The 18,353-nt window shown below is 45.3% G+C and overlaps 4 protein-coding genes across 4 annotated transcripts; 3 read left to right on the forward strand and 1 right to left on the reverse strand.

Moving 5' to 3' along the window:
- Window positions 1–488: 488 nt before the first annotated feature.
- On the forward strand, window positions 489–4,278 carry I203_106053 (uncharacterized protein; the record flags this gene model as incomplete). The annotated part of the gene is made up of 6 exons (XM_019147826.1): window positions 489–2,744; window positions 2,815–2,921; window positions 2,981–3,164; window positions 3,225–3,828; window positions 3,918–3,974; window positions 4,058–4,278. 6 exons carry the CDS (start codon window positions 489–491, stop codon window positions 4,276–4,278), a joined length of 3,429 nt encoding a protein of 1,142 aa, XP_019002744.1.
- Window positions 4,279–5,183: 905 nt separating this feature from the next.
- Window positions 5,184–6,697, forward strand: I203_106054 (uncharacterized protein; the record flags this gene model as incomplete). Its single annotated transcript, XM_019147827.1, has 6 exons — window positions 5,184–5,256; window positions 5,336–5,566; window positions 5,640–5,937; window positions 6,027–6,409; window positions 6,476–6,556; window positions 6,618–6,697. 6 exons carry the CDS (start codon window positions 5,184–5,186, stop codon window positions 6,695–6,697), a joined length of 1,146 nt encoding a protein of 381 aa, XP_019002745.1.
- A 1,505-nt stretch (window positions 6,698–8,202) lies between these two features.
- I203_106055 (uncharacterized protein) lies at window positions 8,203–13,586 on the forward strand (the record flags this gene model as incomplete). Its single annotated transcript, XM_019147828.1, has 7 exons — window positions 8,203–8,867; window positions 9,021–9,696; window positions 9,756–10,348; window positions 10,412–11,027; window positions 11,090–11,711; window positions 11,768–11,934; window positions 12,000–13,586. The coding sequence occupies 7 exons, from the start codon at window positions 8,203–8,205 to the stop codon at window positions 13,584–13,586; spliced, it is 4,926 nt and encodes a 1,641-aa protein (XP_019002746.1).
- Window positions 13,587–14,166: 580 nt separating this feature from the next.
- Window positions 14,167–17,930, reverse strand: I203_106056 (uncharacterized protein; the record flags this gene model as incomplete). The annotated part of the gene is made up of 7 exons (XM_019147829.1): window positions 14,167–14,831; window positions 14,935–16,664; window positions 16,731–16,932; window positions 16,995–17,313; window positions 17,377–17,429; window positions 17,498–17,621; window positions 17,691–17,930. 7 exons carry the CDS (start codon window positions 17,928–17,930, stop codon window positions 14,167–14,169), a joined length of 3,333 nt encoding a protein of 1,110 aa, XP_019002747.1.
- Window positions 17,931–18,353: the final 423 nt, after the last annotated feature.

The following is an 18,353-nucleotide window of genomic DNA, read 5'->3' on the forward strand; positions in this document are numbered from 1 at the left end:
TGATGACAGACTGAATAATGAGTTGACGATTAATGCATGAATCATGTATCATAAATCATAACTCATCTCACCACTGACCCAAGATAGCCTAGATCTTCTCACCTCTCAGATCACAGTATCTTGCCCCCCTGCGACATCTGACCGAATCTCACTTGGTCCCGAAAAAAAAGAGCTACCTACCTCTCAAAATAGCTCTCGACGACCTGCACTGAAACGACTCGGAATCAATCCCATCATCTCTCGACTCGGTTCCGACAGTCCACTATCTGCTCTGGTCACTCGATAGAAGTCTCCAGTGTAGGTATCATATCATCCTGTGCATCGTAAGTGTCAATCCATCGCAAGGCATCAAGCAAGGATCACAGTTATGTAGCTTGGATTGTCAACCTTCCTTTCCCTATAAACTCCCTGGCATTCGATCGTCAATCATCTACTCGTCTTCCTTGTTCGTTACTGATTGCCTCGACTCACTGTAGATGCAGGCTCAAATGGCGTCGACATCGACGTTACCTCCTCCATCCAACTCGTCTCAACCTCCTACCCCTTTCCTACCTCAACCCGATCCTTCCACTTCCCCATCGATATCCAACAATCCTCCTCCTCAACCGCCACCTGCCATGCCCGCTTATGCTTCCATAAATTCTGCACCTTACTCTGCCTATTCGCAACAGCAGCAACAACATGTCCCTCACACTCCATACGTGTATCAACCACCTCAACCGTATTACCCGCCTCAGCCACCACGCCATTCCCACTCGCACAACGTTCCTTACAACTCATCCGCACCCCAGCAGTATAATCGATATCAAGATCCTTCTCAATCTTACCCACATCAACACTACCCATCAATGTATCATCAGCATCCTTACGGTACTTATCCAGGTATGCAGATGGGCGGCGGAGGAGGAGGAGGACCGGGTCCAGCGACTATACAAAATGGTTATGCAGGATATCCACCAGAAACTTACCAACATATCCCATACGGCGTATACCCTCAACAAGGACATTATGCAATCCCACAAGAATCATATCAACAGCAATCATATACCAATCAACCCAATGGAAATGCAGAAGAACCAGAATCACATCCACCGCCATCTTTCCCCTCACACGACCAAAGTATAAACGGTCATATACCTCCTTCACAGCATCATCAGTCGTTCCATCCCACATATCCCCCAAATCACCCGTACGCTTACGGCTCAGGTGTAGGTTCAGGCTATTCGGGGTATCAGCCGCCTCAGCAGCAACTTCCTGTTAATTACGGTGGGTACAGTGGATACCAGGATGGCTACATACCTCCCAACCCTGCACCCAGCGGTCAAAGATCATTCAGTAAAAGTCTTAACCCTTCGGCAGCAGGTTTCAGCTTTACTCCTTCGTCCGCATCTGGATCTAGAGCGAACTCTCAACCGTCATCAACTCCTGTTCCTAATGGTGATACCCCTTCTTCCGCGCTCGACCAATCCTCTCAACCTCCTTCCGCAGTTCCTTCTATTATCGATCAAAATTCGGCAGCCACTACTGTACCGAATAGGCATTCGCACGATCTGGCGCAAAAAGCTGAAGCCCAGGCTGGAGAACCCAGTGTACAGAATGTCGAGAGCGGGAAAGACCACATTGAGAATGGTCTGGGTCTAACTACTAAATCTGAAACACCAGTGTCTTCCTCTGCCCAATCTACCAATCCCAACATATCCGCTTCCGCTTCGACTACCAATGCCACGGAATCCACCGCCGCTACCACCGTCTCATCACCTGTATCCGCTCAGACGCCTAAGGCTCCCGAAGGTGACTTACCTACATTCACATCTCAATCCGCTGAACCCCAGTCATCATGGACCTTTGTCGGAGAGGGATTAGCTGGCGTCACTTCGCCCAATTCTGGACCAGCTTCCAGACGTGTATCAGGACCATCCATCTCCTCTGCAAGCTCAAGCATCTCGGGAAAGAAACGAAACGTCACTTTACCCTCTACATCATTTGATCCTCTTAGATTGTCAAATAGTAAACCAGATCATATCTCCGAAAAGTCAAACGTTTACTCTGCTAGTCTGAGAAATTTTATACCAGACACAGTCAAAGTGCAGGAATCGGAATTAAAAGTTGAGAAGAAGGTCAGCCAGTCAAAGAAGGGTAAAAAAGAACCCAGTAAGAAGAAAACCACATTTGCTTTCGGTGATGCAAAGAAATCTTCAAACCCCCAAGCAAGCAAAGAAGCCAAGAAGATTGTCTTTGGAGAGGTTGATCCTTCAGTATTGTATATTCCAAACCCTCCAATTAAGATTGATAAATCTGAACCCGAAGCGCAAGTCGAAAAATCCGAGACCAAACCCACCCCTCCGTCATCTGATATTTCCACTCCTCAACCCAAGATCAAACATTCCAGTTGGGCAGCGTTAGTCCGTGGACCATCTGCAACCTCATCATCCGTCGCTCCTTCCAAAGCTCCTTCTCCCGCCAGATCAACCACTTCTCTTCCTCATGCTGAGAGCGAAGCGGGTCCATCGAGACTCCCATCTCACGAACCTTCCGCTGAACATGTCACTTCTCCTGCACCTGTAGAGAATAAGAAAGTGCCCTTCAATTATGCAGCCGCCGCTGCTGTTGGTGCTACTATGACACCCCAGGAGGAATTAGCCAAATTGTTGAGCGAAGGTGTTAAAGGTAAAGGTAGGGAAACTGCTCAGGCGACTTTACCTAGAGGTTTGATCAATACTGGTAATATGTGTTTCGCCAATACTGTAAGTGAATATCCCTTCAGCTAGCCTGAGGTTCTTGCTGTATGTGCATAGCTGAAAGGGTATTGTGTAGATCTTGCAAGTACTCGTATATTGCTCGCCCTTCACGGAATTGTTTGAAGAATTGGGTAAACGCTTGAAAGCTGATTTGGCTAGAAAGACACCTCTTCTTGAGGCCATGTGAGTTGGCTACAAAGTCCGAGATCCAATGCTTTGGCTAATGAAGCTTGCAACCTTAGGATCATCTTCTTGAGGGAGTTCAATGCTCCATTCCCTCCACCTTCCGCACCCCTCCTTAATGCCCCGACTGTCAGTGGGACTTCGACACCTAAAGGTAAAGGCAAAGATCCAAGGAGGGAGGCTTTCATCCCTGAGAATGTATACGATGCTATGAAGGAGAACAAAAGGTTTGATTCGATGAGGGTGAGCTGGACCACGGATACTCAAAATCTAAACCTCAGCTGACTTTCTTGATTTATCTAGCGAGGACATCAAGAAGATGCCGAAGAATATCTCGGATTCTTCTTGAACACCCTACATGAAGAATTACTTTACGTCCTATCGCGTACTCAACCCTCTGTATCTCGGAACGTGACAAAGGCAGTTCCCAATGGTGATAGCGATCATCGAGAGATCACTCGACCCGTCTCACCAGGTGCAGGTGATGAATCCGGTTGGCTGGAAGTAGGCAAGAAGCAGAAAACCCATGTGGTCCGAGCGACCGAATCGAAGGAATCAGCCATATCGCGTATATTCGGAGGAACGATTCGAAGTCTACTAAGAACGCCTGGATCAAAAGACTCAGTAACACTCGAACCTTATCAACCACTCCAACTTGATATTCAATCTTCGAATGTACTCAGCATCGAAGATGCGCTGAAACACCTCACCGAACCTGAGATCGTTCCTGGTGTATGGTCTCAGACGAAAAAAGCTCAAGTGGACGCTACCAAGCAGATCTTGATCGAGACATTCCCACAGGTATGGATATTGCATTTGAAGAGGTTTGTATATGATCCGAAGGAATATAATGTCGTGAAGAAAGATAAAGGCATTGCGTATTCACAGGAATTGATCGTTCCTCCTGGTAAGTGATATGTCACTAAGTCCGGATGTTCGAAGATATCGTTTTGCAGAGAAATTGAAAGCTGATAAATGATTCTTGGGACGGTGTAGAGATAATATCGCCAGGTAGGCGAGGTGCCGGAGCGATCAAATATAGATTATTCGGAGGTGAGTGCTTCCATTTCCTCACAATTTCAGCACGTCTTTTCAGATCGTATCCTGGTAGCTGATTCTTTTGTTTGCAACTCCAGTCGTCTACCACCATGGTGCATCGGCTTCAGGAGGCCATTATACCGTAGCAGTATCCCGACAAGATGGTGGTGGATGGATCCATTTCGATGATGAACTAGTCACCAACATCCCCAAAGAGGATGTGATCGTCTCGAAGGAGGAGGCTGAAAGTGGAAAGATTGGATTGATAGGTGGGAGAGAGAAGACCGCTTATTTGTTGTTCTACCAGAGAGTGCGGTAGATAGCGAAATGATACTCAGAATCGTCATCATAGGAGGTTCAAACAGATCATTTATACCTTTTACTTTTCCCGCCGAATTCATAATCTCATTTATTTTATTTATCCTGGGAATATTGCATCTCATCTTGTTATCATTTCACTTTCTTCTCGTTCTTTTCTTTTTTGGGTAGGTTAGATTGTCCAACGAACATCGATTAATCAGCGGGAAATGGACCACTTCCTGATATATATTCATACGATAGAGATACCCCTGCACATTATAGACCCTTTTTTTTCTTTTCTCAGTTCATGTTTCTTTCTTTGGATTTGAATCGCATTATCATAGTGGATGATGTTGAGGGAAGTATGGATATGGCGATATAACCCGAGGAAACAGCTCAATAGCATATATATCAATAGTGGGTCATATAGACAGATGCATCAAAGTGAATTCATACCTCATGCACGTGCTGATAGACTCTTACGGATGGCAAGATCGCGTGTTCGGCGGCCTTTGACATCGATTAGGATTATTTTGTATTGATTCTTTAGGTTTGCCACTGACACTCCTAATGACGCTTGTTTTTGTTTTTGTAATGAATTTATCCTAATCCTAATCGGATTTTTTTTGTTTACGTCTGCCGAACTGTGCGTGACGTTCCGACCCGACTACTTTACAGCTACCAATTTGTTTTCGATATTCTCGTTCATCTACCCGTATATTCCACATCCATCTTCTCATCGACAATCGACATTATCATATTCCTCGTTCCCTTTTCTTTCATACCCTCGTTCATTCATTCATATACGGATACGTATATTCGAGAATTCAGCATCAGCATCTTACACGTTCTTTTTTCCCTCATAATCAACTTTTCGCCACCATCTCATTCAAATCGAATTCGAACTAGGTTGGATATAACAGAATGTCAAAATCTGCTACTTCTTCAGCTTCTCATCCTAGAGGGAGAGTATATTCCTTGGCAGAAGTATCAAGACGTGAGTGTGACAAACGGATACCCGCATCACGCCCGATCTCTACATCAAATGTGTGAAGCTAAATTTTGTGTTGTGTTAGATACAACCCGATCATCGACACTCGTCACCTACGCTGGAAAAGTATATGACCTCACTGCTTTCCTGCCAGACCACCCGGGAGGAGATGATATCATCTTGGAATACGGTGGAAGGGATATAGGACAGGTCATGTCGGATGAGACTCAACATGTACATAGTAAAGCTGCGTATGAGATGATGGAGGAATTTAGGGTTGGTGAACTAGGTGGTGGAGAGAAGATCGTCAGTGAGGGTATGTAATTGCCTTTTTCTTTTGGTTTTTATCCCTCATTGATTTTGATATCGATATTGACTCGTGTACATAGATTGGGTAGCAGATGAAAATTTCCATCCAGACGAAACTGATCTCCTATCCGATTTCAATACCAACAAATTCATCGACCTTTCCAAACCTTTGTTAATGCAAGTTTGGACCGCCCCTTGGACGAAAGAATATTACCTTTCTCAAGTTCATGAACCGCGACATCTGAAAGAGTCCGCTAGGATGTTTGGCAGCGATCTGCTAGAACCATTCACGAGGACTCAGTGGTACGTCGTACCGCTCGTTTGGTGGCCTATAGCGGCGTTCTTAGGTGTGTTGAGTGTTGGGCAATTCAATGATCCGTAAGTTTACTTTATTTGCCTCATATTTGCCTCACCTAGACGAAATTTGTGTTATCATCCTGTGGATTGCTAATCTCCTGCACTACCAGCTCACTTTCCGCCAAACAACTCTTACAATTCCCTCCCAACTTCTCAGTCCTGCCCACAGCCACCGTGTTCTCCCTCTCATCATGGTTCACATGTTTCGCCCTCGGTGTCGTCATCTGGACCATCCTCGAATACGTCCTTCATCGATTCCTGTTCCATTTGGATTATTACCTTCCCGACGCACCTTGGGCAATCACCTTGCATTTCCTCTTACACGGTGTACACCATTACTTACCGATGGATAGGTTGAGATTGGTCATGCCACCTTTACTGTTCTTCGTACTTCAGACCCCCTTCACTCGACTTGCCCATTTGCTATTCCCTAAGGCTATTGCCAATGGGATCATCAGTGGGAGTTTCGCAATGTACGTCATGTATGACATGGGTAAGTCGCAGTTCGCCTCTTGTCTCTCTGATCCTGATTTGATACTGATACTATTTGATGTTGTAGGACACTACGCTCTTCATCATACCAAGTTGCCTGCCTATCTCGCTGAGATGAAACGATATCACCTGGCTCATCATTACAAGAGTGAGTTACTATCTGTCTTTTCAAAATGGGATGTTCAACTGATACGTTCTTCATTGTACAGACTTTGAACTCGGTTTTGGTGTCACTTCAAAAGTGTGGGATTACGTGTTTGGTACCATGTTGGTGACCAACACCAAGTAAAAAAAAATACGCTTTTGACTGCGTAGCGATTCTGATTCTGAGAGTGGATTTCCAATAAACCGTAGGGAAAGCAGTTAGTACCTGATATTCGATACCCTTACTCCTTCTCTTACCTTCATTAGTACTCCTATATTCATGAATATCATATAGATGCATCTGTCCATTCTTTCTATTTTGTTGATAGTGTTGTGACATTCTAAATCAGACTGTTTTGCATGTTTTGTTTACGTGACAGACGACAGATCTGTTTGTGTTGGGTTTCATGGTTTCATGTCTCGTGGTCTGTGCGGATGCGGGGTATGAATGGGGGAGAGGAAGCAATATTACCCGATAGAGTATAAAATTGAGATGAAAGAAAAAGTGGCAAAAGGGATAAAGATCTCTCGTATACTCTAACTAGCAGATGAGTCATGCATAGCGAGATGTACCTGAGATGAGTCGTACACGGGAGAGTTCAGTAATGGTGTTGTTCTCTTTTTCGTGCTCTTGCGCTAGCTCTGGCTGTGGAAGATGGACTTCTAAATCACGCTATCGATATTCCGGTATTCTTGCAAGTGACTTACTATACAGACCAAACCATACAGATGGAAGAGGAATAGCATCAAAGGATTGTCCGTTTATCTGTTATCCTGGGCGTCAACCTAAAATCAACATAATCTCGATCGAGTTCAACCTCCTCCTGAAACAAGAAGAAAAGAAGACAAGACCACCTGTTGTGTGGTTATATCTAGGAAAAGAAGGGGACTCACTGTACGACCATCAACATAACCATAATCATCATCAAAATAGATAATAATACACACGGACGAACACGACTTTTTAACGCTATACCAACCCAATCACCAACACACAGATAACTCACACAACGAAAGCGCACATACCTAAATAATCCATTTACATGTTCCCCAAAGATCATCGAATCATAAACCATTGATCATCTCACTTTACCCGTCTCATCTCATCATCTCGTTAGTATCTTGACATCTTGGAATCAAGAATATCTTGATCATCTCTCACTGCATCTGAGGAGAATAATCCATCCGACTGGTCAGAAAAGGAGAATAGCAACAGGTAGCAAGCAGGTGGTCTCGTCAAAGTTGGCCGGGTATACCGAACTGTGAAGTGGAATTGCCATCAGAGGGGATTGTGCTCCTTCTGCTCTTGGTGAGTATTGACTGCCATTCCATCGATACACCCTTCTCGAATCATCCTTTACTCTCCATATGCAATGCTGACATCATCGTGACCATCCTACGCTCCAGAGTCTTCACCAACGGAGGTCATAGTCGTTGAAGGAGGAAAATCAATCTTCTACCTGTCTACCTCCTCCTCTCAACACGACCTTGTACCTCACCCCGAAACTACGTCGGTGTAGATCCATCAAGAAGCATCCTTCCAGAGGGACAGAAGAAGATTCGGACCTCACATAGGTAAGCATTGTGCGATGTGACATCTTCTCTTCTTGAAACAATAGGCTTACCATCCATATATGTCATATAGTCATCATGTCGAACCCATACCAACAATCCAACGGGTATAACCCCGCCCAACTCAATCCAGCTTTATTCGCCTCCCTGACCAGTCAGAACCAACAGGTGCAGAATCCCAATCCCATCCAGAACCCTATGCAACCTCAACAAGGTAATATTAATATGAATCCCGCGCAAGCACAACAGAAAAGTGCAAATGATCTGAATGGCGCATTGCAGAATATTATGTTACCCATGTTCAACAGGTTACAAGGTCAAAATGTAGCTAGGATGGAACAACAAAGATTGGGTATAAACCCCCAACAACAGCAGCAGCAACAACAGCCAAACCAACAGCAACAGCAGCAGTTTCAAGGTATGGCTCAACAGATGAATATGGCTGGATTACCTGGTATGAACATGAACATGAATACGAATATGATGAATCATCAACAACCTCAACAACCCCAACAGCCTCAGCAGCAACAGATGTATGGCCAACAACCACAACAGGGCTATAGTATACATTCGCAACAGCAAGGTTTAGCACTGCAACCTAATCCTTCTCAACAGCAACAGCCTCAACAGCAGCCTCAACAGCAACAACAGCAACACCCGCAACAGCAGATGCAGAATTTACCAGGGATGAATATGGGCATGTTGGGCGATTCAGAACAAGGTAGGCGACTGATGTTGTCAAAGTGAGTTACATCTTTTCGTCGATCTCAATCAGCTCTCATCACTGTGGATCATTCCTCTACCTACTCATTCCATCAAACATCCTCCTACTTTACTTGACGTCGTCCATTGCCATCTAGTCAAGGCAGACGCTGATCAATCATATTCCCACGTAGCATGTTATCCCAAGCGACCAACGGTACCCATCCACCAGTTCCGAACCAACAACAACCACCTCAGCAGCAGCAAATGCAGATGCGACCACCTCCCCAGCAACAGCAACAGCAACTGCAACAACAGGCACAGCCACAGCCACAAGCATCTCAGCAAGCGATGCAATTGCAACAAGCTGCCAACCTGAACAATATCAACCCACAAATTGCTGAATTGTTCCGAAACAGACCTGATCTCGCACAAGCTGTGATGAAAAAACATGGTGGTAACGCTCAACGTGCGATGGAAGATATGCAACGTACTGTCGACATGATGACCAATGCTCAGCAGCAGCGAGCCAGAGAAGCGCAAGCTCAATTGCAGCAACAACAACAACAAGTTCAACAGCAGCAACAGCAACAGCCTTCACAACAACAACCGATCAGTGTTGGGATCAATGGTCAGATGGGTATAGGGATGGGCTTCCCCGGTCAAATGCCCAATCAGCAATCACAACAACCTCAACAGCAGCAACAAAGACCGCCTTCCCAGCAGATGCAACAACAACAACCCCAACCGCCCCAACAACAAGTACCTCAACAGCAACAACCCAGAGTCGTGTCTGATAATGGTCAATTCAATATGGCTCAAGGACAACAAGGCAATCAGTACGCGAACACGTTGTCGCAATTGGAAGCGGTAAGCCCACCCATAATCGTCATACGTATTCAAGCTGACTGGGCATATTCTTTTTCCAGCTTCAACAGATGAAGGAACGTCAACAACGAAGCGGACTGAAAACACCTCAAATGCAACAACCTGGTTTACCTATGGCGTCACCTCAACAACCGGTACCTAATCTCAACGCCAGTGCTCCTCAAGCAGGTTTGGGTGTCAATCTGAATCAGCCATATCAAATGTTACAGCAAAACCTTCCTCAACCGCAAGTCCAACAAGGTCAAAGGCAAACCCCTCAAATGGCTCAACAGCAACTTGTCTCACAATCTCAGAGACCTCAACCTCAACCACATCAATCGCAGACAGCGCCTACCCAATCGACTCCCCAGATGCAGACCCCTAATCTCGCATCTGGTTCGATGGCTCCTCCTCCAGCGAATACGAGTAGTGGACCCAGCAGAACGCAGTACTTTGAGCAAATCCCTCTTTGGCCAAACGATAAACTCACTAACGCCACATCGTTAATCGCCAAGAAGTTGTTCGAGAGTTTACAATCTGGTAGCTCTGGTGCGAATGAGCAAATGAGTAGATATCATCTGTTATTGTTGGTTGCCGAAATCAAGAAACGAGGTTTGATCATCCCTCAAGATGCTCTTACTGTTGCTACCGCTTTGTAAGTGAATCATCTGATCATCTTGCAATACAGCGCTGATGCGATGGGATTCTATTTTGGTAGCATGCAAGCGCCGAATGCGACTCAAGCATTGATGGCTATGGATCCTAACGCTTTACGTCAGATAGCCCAAGGCAACATCGATCGGATCATGGGTGCTCAAGACCAGACTCGAAACCAGATGCAAGCTCAGAATCAACAGCAGCAAGGTCAACAAGCCCAGCAAGCCCAGATGCCTATTCAGCCTCAACATGCTAGACAGCGTTCATACCAGGGACAACCACCTCAGCAGGGAAGTCAAAATAATCCTATCGAGTTGATCACGCCAACTATGAATCAGATGGCGCTTCCGCAACAATTCTCTACTCCAGTTCAACCGAATGCGGCACCTCAGCAACAACAAGCCCAACAGCAGCAACAGTTCGCTCCTCAACAGCAGCCACAATGGATCCCTAATACTGCGCAACAAGCACAGTCGCAGTCTCAAGCGCCTGCCGCACCTGCTCCTGCTCCACCTTTGATGGGACTCGAATCGATGAATCTACCTGAAGAAAATTTCTGGCATACACTGAAACAGATCCACCCAACTGTGAATGTGCAAAACCCGATTGTCGAAGGTAGGGCTCTGAACTTGTACAAGCTTTTCCAGATTGTATTGAAGAACGGTGGAAGTGCGAAGGTGAGCATTTTCCTCTCATTGATCGCGATGAGATCAATGCTGATATGGTCTTGTGTGAACAGATCGACCCATCTAGGTGGACGATCGTGGCTGGTCAATCAGGTCTCGCTCCTGAGCCTCTGCAAGCCAACGGACCTCAACCGCTCATCTCAACTCCTAATGCCGCTCAGCAAGCTAGAGCATGTTATGCTCAAGTTCTCCAACCGCTTGAAAATCTGTTCATGGCAAGAATTCAGCAAAGTCGACAGAATGTCGGTCAGGCGCAACAACAGGTTCAAACTCAACAACAACCCCTGCAGCAAGTTCAATCTCAGCAGCAATTTCAACAACCTTCTGCACAACAAAATCCACAACAGCAGATCAGACCTAGTCCTCAGATTCAACAAGGGCATGTGTCCAACTCGCAGAGCCAAGTGCCTCAATTGAGCGAACAACAAAAGAGGTTCTTGGAAGCTGCTAAAAACGCTGGACCAGGTACGGGTACATTGGAAGGATTGGCACAGCAGGTCACTCAGCAAAGTCAACCTGCTCCAACGCAACAAACTCCTAACGTTTCTGCACCTGATACAGCACCACAACAAGCTCAATCGCAGAGTCAAGGACAAAGTGGTAATGTCAAAGGCAACCCGCTCAAGATTTACGAGTTTATCAAAACTCAGGAAACCCAAGTCCGAGCTAAGCTTGGTGAGTATGTGCATTATATCGCGTTGACGCAGTAGCTGATTGAACGAAACATACAGAGAAAAACCCTTCAATCCCTTCTGTGGACAAAGAAGCTTACAGGAATGAGTTGGCACAATTGTTGCCCATCATCAGAGAGGCTGAACAGAGAGTACCAATGTTCTTACTGATGATGAAAGAGATGGGTGCTCCAGAGATGTCTGCTGGACCGCAAATCGTTTCGATGGTGAGTTGCACTGTATCCCTCAGGTCGATGATAGGTTCAGAGCTGAGGCCAGCTGGTCAATATAGTACACCTCCGCTCTGTACGCCAGCACGGCAGCTGAATCTGATCGATACATCCTCAACGTATCAGATCTGCATCGAATCAGATTAGGATTGGGACAACTGATGGCGAGAGCTCAATCGATGTTCAGAGCTTTAACCGATAAACCTGGTGGTAATATGTTATTGAAGGAGATGAACACCGCATTGAATAAAGCGAAACTTCAATTTATCGCTCAAAATCAAGCTCAAGCTCAAATCCAATCTCAAGCCCAATCTCAAGCCCAATCACAATCCCATTCTCAACCACCACCACAACCGCAAGCGCCATTAACTGGGAATCAAAATTTGGCTCAACAACCTGTTGGCAGCTCACCAGCTAATATTGTCGAGGCTATCGCCGCTCGACACAAGTCCCTGAGAGTAGAGGACCTCAAACCGCCTCCCGCCAAACGGGCGAAAGGGGCTAAAGGATCACCTGCTACGCCATCTGGCACTGGTCAAACACCCGAAGCCAAGACACCTGCGATGTCGAATGTGGATTCACCGGGCTCTGTCAAGAAGAGTGGCGGAAAGAGGAAAAGACAATCTTCCAATGCGGTCAACTCTGCCACTGCTCTTCAGAACGTCGTGTTGTCGAATTTGAAGACTCCCAAAGATCTGATGGCCGAGGTCAAAGAGTCGATGTCGAAGATCTCCAAACCATCGCTTGCTTCGGATGCAGCCAACACCGCTGCTGGTACTTCTGCGACCTTGAATGCGCTGGGCATCGACCTGACACCAAACGAAGTTATAAATCAAGTTGAGTTGGATCAGAATAAGACTTTCTTCGATAATCAGACTCAACTCAACCTGGCAGCTGGCATATTACCTTATCAATCATCTTCGTCCTCTTCAACGACGATCATGAGTAATCAAGAGGAAAACAACCTGATCGCTGGATTACCATTAGATACGTGGCAGATCTTCACTCAGGCCTATGAGGCTTTCCAGGCTTCGCAATCGCAAGCTAATCAGGTACAATCACAAGTGCAATCCGGTAACGGTAGTCAAAGCGGGATGGTACCTCCGACTACCATCAACAATTCAATGTTGGGTGTTGGTGTCAATGGTAATGGTATTGGTATTGTCACTAGAGGGGGAGGGAAAGACGATCTTTTCGAACAATTCATTGACGTTACTCAACTTACCGAGGAATTACCTACTCCGGAATTGTTCAGAACCAACTCGAATCTATTGGATGGAGAAGGAGGAGGAGGAGGAGGGGAGGAAAGTGATAATTCACCCGAATCAATCAAAACTGTCGCATCCACCAATGTACCCTTAATTCCTATCTATACTTCGTCTGGTTCTACTTCCAATCACAACATTGAACAACCCAACGGTAATGATGATAAACTCAATCACAACAACAATGTCAACAATAACGGAGTTGCCAATTTTGCCTTGGGATCGGACAATATTGTAAATGTTGGTGATGATTACCTCGGTGGTAATGTGGGTATGGATTTGGGTACGGGACTTATGATGGGAAGCGATGAGAGTGGGATGTATAATGGAGGGATATGGTGGGGGAATGTAAATGTAGGTGGTGGTGGGAACGAAGCTTATTGAGGTGATACTTGGAGAAGACTTCAAAATAAGGATGGAAAATATCTGTTGATGAGGCATCGGTTGGAATTTTGACTGGGTAACGATTTGGGAATGATCTTTCAATTATGATTTGTTCGATCTTTCATTGCACCTGGGTGGTCGAAATTTAGGAATTTACTGGAATACTATCAGTGTGGAGATTCATCATGACTAGTTAATTGACTATCGTTGATTTACATTTGATCTCTATCTTTCTTTTTCTCGTAATTTACAGGTGTGACATTTATCACTTGATTCTTGGATTTGGGAGATACGTTTTATGGTGCATCCAATATTTATATTATATATCTTTTATCATCAATTATTGTTATTATAGTGTACAACAGACAGACGGTCCATCATGTATTTCTTCTTGAGTTGGTTCTTTTGCAGTAGGTCGTTCGACACGATATATCATACATACATCACACATCATGTACAGACAGGTACTACTTTGATTATACTTACATTCGATTCGAATGATTGTCCTTGGTTATATATCATCCACTTTATATACAGTACACTAAATGACGACAGTCTTTCAACGATCGATGATCAATCATCAATGCTCAGCTCTAGCAACTCCTTCAATCCCATCTTCTTCTACCAAAAATCCATCTAACACTTTTCTTTTAACGATCTTCCCATCCCTCGTCATACCCTCATTGGAGGTCGATAAACTAGAACTGGGTGGTCTAGGTAATCCACCGGGTTTAGTGTGATTCATCCAATCCAATTCCCATATTTCTTTACTATTCACTTTCAATCTTTTCTTCGGATCTCTCACCAACAACTTATCGATCAATTCTTTCACTTGATTCGTACATCTCAAATCTCGAGGATAGGTGTATTCACATTTAGCGATTTTTATCATTCTCTTTCTTCTTCCTCCTCGGAGTTTGACTTCACCTTGTCCAATGACACTTCCGGAGGGATCATCATCACGATCAAAAGGTAATTCACCAACTACCAACCCATACAGAACAACTCCCATAGCCCACGAATCAGTCTCTCTCCCATCATATGGTTTACCCATTATGATCTCTGGAGCAGCGAACGATTCGGATCCACATCGAGTTTGAAGTAATGGTGAAGAAGTGGATATGAACCTGGATAAACCGAAATCTGTCAATTTAATCAAAGGTGCGTTGGTAGGTAGGAGCTGAAGGGGGATAGAATTGGTCGATGTGGATGGAAGAGTGAAAGGGTTGATGGTGAATAAGATATCTGGAAAAAATTATATCAGCTTATTTTGCAATATTAAATCTATTATCAAAGGAAGGCTAAGGACTGCGAACGTGTATTATGCAGATATCAAAAATCGACTTACTCTCTAATTTGATATCCCTGTGAACTACCCCTACTTCATGTAACCACCCCACCGCTCTAGTGAGCTCACTGAATATCCTCCGTATGAAGCCTTCGCCATCTTGATCCCATCCATTCGCATCCCCTGACGATGGAGTAGGAGTAGGAGAGGGAAGTAACATTCTTTTCCTATTTTCTTCATTCGACATCAAATCGAACAATTCACCTCCCTTCAATTGTTCTAATACCAACACATGGTGAGTGGGAGTTGTAAAGCTGTCAAGGTACGATACAATCGAAGGATGTGAAATATGTCTCAAGACTTCTACTTCTCTCAAGAAAGATATTCGAGTCCGCGAATCGGTTAAAGATAATTGTCGATCCATCAATTTCAATGCTGCTATCCTCCCTTCACTGTTGCTGTTGTCTTTCGCATTATCTGTGTCGGACAAAGGTATGGCAGACCATACAGCTGAAAATGCACCTTCACCCAATTTGCTGATTAACTTCCACCCTTTTCTGCTTTTCTTCTTATCTTCCCCTTCATTGTCTTCGTCGTCTCCAGGTTCAGGTTCGACCACATCCCCCATCTTGCAACCTACACCATCCTTAGCTTGACTATGTTCTCTCTCCAACTGCTGAGATTCCCTTCTCCCATGACCCATCCTATTCTTAGTTGGCGTAGTATACTGATTAACATCAGGTAAAGTAGGCAAAGTAGCTAGCGGTTCATTCATCTGATTACTCTTCAGGAATCTCGATGTTGCTGGTGAATGATTCGTCGAGGTCGGGGTACCAGGTATAGAAATCGAATTAGGATTCGAGACAGAACGTAATCTGGAAGTAGTGCTTATCTCTTCAAAGCCGAATTTCAAATCATCTCTAACGGGTAATCCTGAATAATTACTAGGTATATATCCCTGACTTGATGGAAAAGGAGATGTGAGATCTATTGATCCTACACCGGAACTACTTTCTGCCCAGGCGGAAGTTCGTTCCTCACGCTGAGTCTGACTAGGTCTTCTGCTTGGCATACTCACCGATCGATCTTCGTTCTTGGACACTCCAGAAGGTAGGCCTCGACCGAGCTTCGCTGCGTTGGGTAACGCCCTCGGCGGGATAGGTAACGAATCTTTAGTCGATGAAGAGAAGAACAAGTCGGTTTTGGAACTGGAGCTTAACGATGGAGAGATCAAGGGTGTCGTGGCAGAGAGGTAATCGTCCCTCGCTGAAGTCGCAGATAACACACTCGCGTTTGAGCTGGAACGATCTCGATTCTGAGGTGCGGGTACGCTAAGTTGGGCGGCGGCTGAGTGATGCGATGAAGGTTGTACATGCGAGGACGACGCCCATGGTCTACTTGGGTCACTAAGATGGATGGGCGAAGGGTTAGGCGTGAGCGAATCAAGCGACGATTGTCTAGAGCTTCCTTCTGCTAAGTCCGACGAGCCATAAGCCAATGCTGCGGCTCTGGCTGCTGGGCCGGCCAGGCGCCTCGCATCGAGATGAAGTGGCTCGGGAGAGAGGAAAGACGGAGCAGCCTTGACTCGGCGAGTGGGACTCGTTGGTTCTGGCGAAGCTTTGGGAGAAAAGTATTCTGGTGGTCCATCTAAAGGTGTGGGATGCGCGAACAATGCTTTGGGCGAGGTAGACAGCTGTTCATGATGATCCGAAGGAGAAGTGGACGGCTGCAGTTTTATAGGAGGAGCAATCGGTTTCGCTTTCGACGGTGTTGGAAAAGCCGTTATTGGACTACGTCACCACAGCAACCGACTTATCAGTACCAGTTGCATGATGTGCTAATAAACTGATACACACTTCAGATCCCCTCCTCCTACATATGCTTTTATCATCTCCCATTCGTTCGAGCTCTTGACTTCGCTTGTACCAAGTGAAGCGAGCGAGTCCAACGTGAGGGTCCCAGTTTTTTGCTGACGAAGCTCAGCGAGAGCTGAGTCTGAAAAGATGTTTGGTAGAGGTACTCGAATAGGATCGAAATTTCGACAAACGATGAATGCCTCTGATATTCAAAATTTCACAATGAGCTTTATTTGAGGGTCTGGTAGGATGAGAAACACTCACCACCACTGCCTTTCCTACTACTTCTAGGTTTCCTCACCCATACACCGCCCCTTCTCCCTTTAAGATCGTACCCATCTCTTCCAGCATTGGGAGATACAATTTCATCAACTTCCATTTTGCCATCCTTCAAGTCCTGATCTATAACATCCTTTTCCGATAGGTCAAATTCTTCATACTCCTCTTCGCTGGACGATGGACCGGGGAAGAAACATCTCAGCTGTGATGATAACAAGGCAGCTTGAGGGTCCAACGGGGATAAGAAGATTTTGAATATGAGTGTAGAATGAGGAGCAAGGAGAGTGAGGGATAGGGTGATTGCCTAGAGATGATCGCAAGGTGATGAGTTGAGTTTGACTGATGACCAATTAGTTCAACAACTCACCGCTAGGAGTAGCTGTGAATGTAGATAAGCATCTAAATCGTGAACACCGGTGACTACAAATCATTACGCCCACATCAGCTCTCTTCATCTTACAGTTTCCACTGGATGAATCTGAACATACCATCCGGAGCACCATCACAAACTACCAGATCTGCTTTCCTTCCACCCAGAGCATCTAACACCAGTGGGACAGTCGAGGGGAGGGTAATATCAGTTTGAAGAATGGTTATATTGGGTAAACGTGCCTGTTGTGATAGATCATTCAGATTAGCCTTATCAATCAGTGAGAGTCGCTGTATGATCAGGTGACTGACCATAGGTTGCAGGTCGACTGAGACTATCTTCCTCCCCTCATCTGTCAATTTTTGACCCAAGACTTGACTCCAACTTCCCGGAGCTGCACATAAATCCACGGCGGTCTGTACACCGGTAAACAAGTCGAACTCCTCATCTAAATGCAGGAGCTTGTATGCTGATCTGGCTCTGTAGCCTGCTGATTTGCCTAATCGGTAGTAGACATCTCTATGATCTATGGATGATTTGGAACTTGGCATGTTGATGGTCTATCTTAGGGCGATGTCATCGAATGACAAGGGTGCAATGAGAGGATTGAGTCTGAAGTAGTGTGGGGATCAGATAATGAGAAGTTCCATGGATTGTATTGGATTGAATGGAGGATGTTGGAGGATGCAAGTGATTGCTCGTTGATTATAAGGATTATAAATAAAGTCTTCACGCGTATAGATATGAACGATGAATGATGAGGATCAAGATGAAGGTGAAGATGAATGAATTGAACTGAAGGTGAACCGCGATAACTCAAAGTTTGGGATGATATGATCCGCCGGTAGGATACGAGGGAAGAGTCGACTTATTATCGAGGACAACGCAAAGGTACACCGTACCCGACTGTTGGATGTATCGACATGCAGTACGATGATATCCCAACTCCACTCAAGCATGCATTGAACGAGAGA

Source organism: Kwoniella mangroviensis, assembly GCF_000507465.2.
Source record: "Kwoniella mangroviensis CBS 8507 chromosome 1 map unlocalized Ctg02, whole genome shotgun sequence".
NCBI classification, from domain to species: domain Eukaryota; kingdom Fungi; phylum Basidiomycota; class Tremellomycetes; order Tremellales; family Cryptococcaceae; genus Kwoniella; species Kwoniella mangrovensis.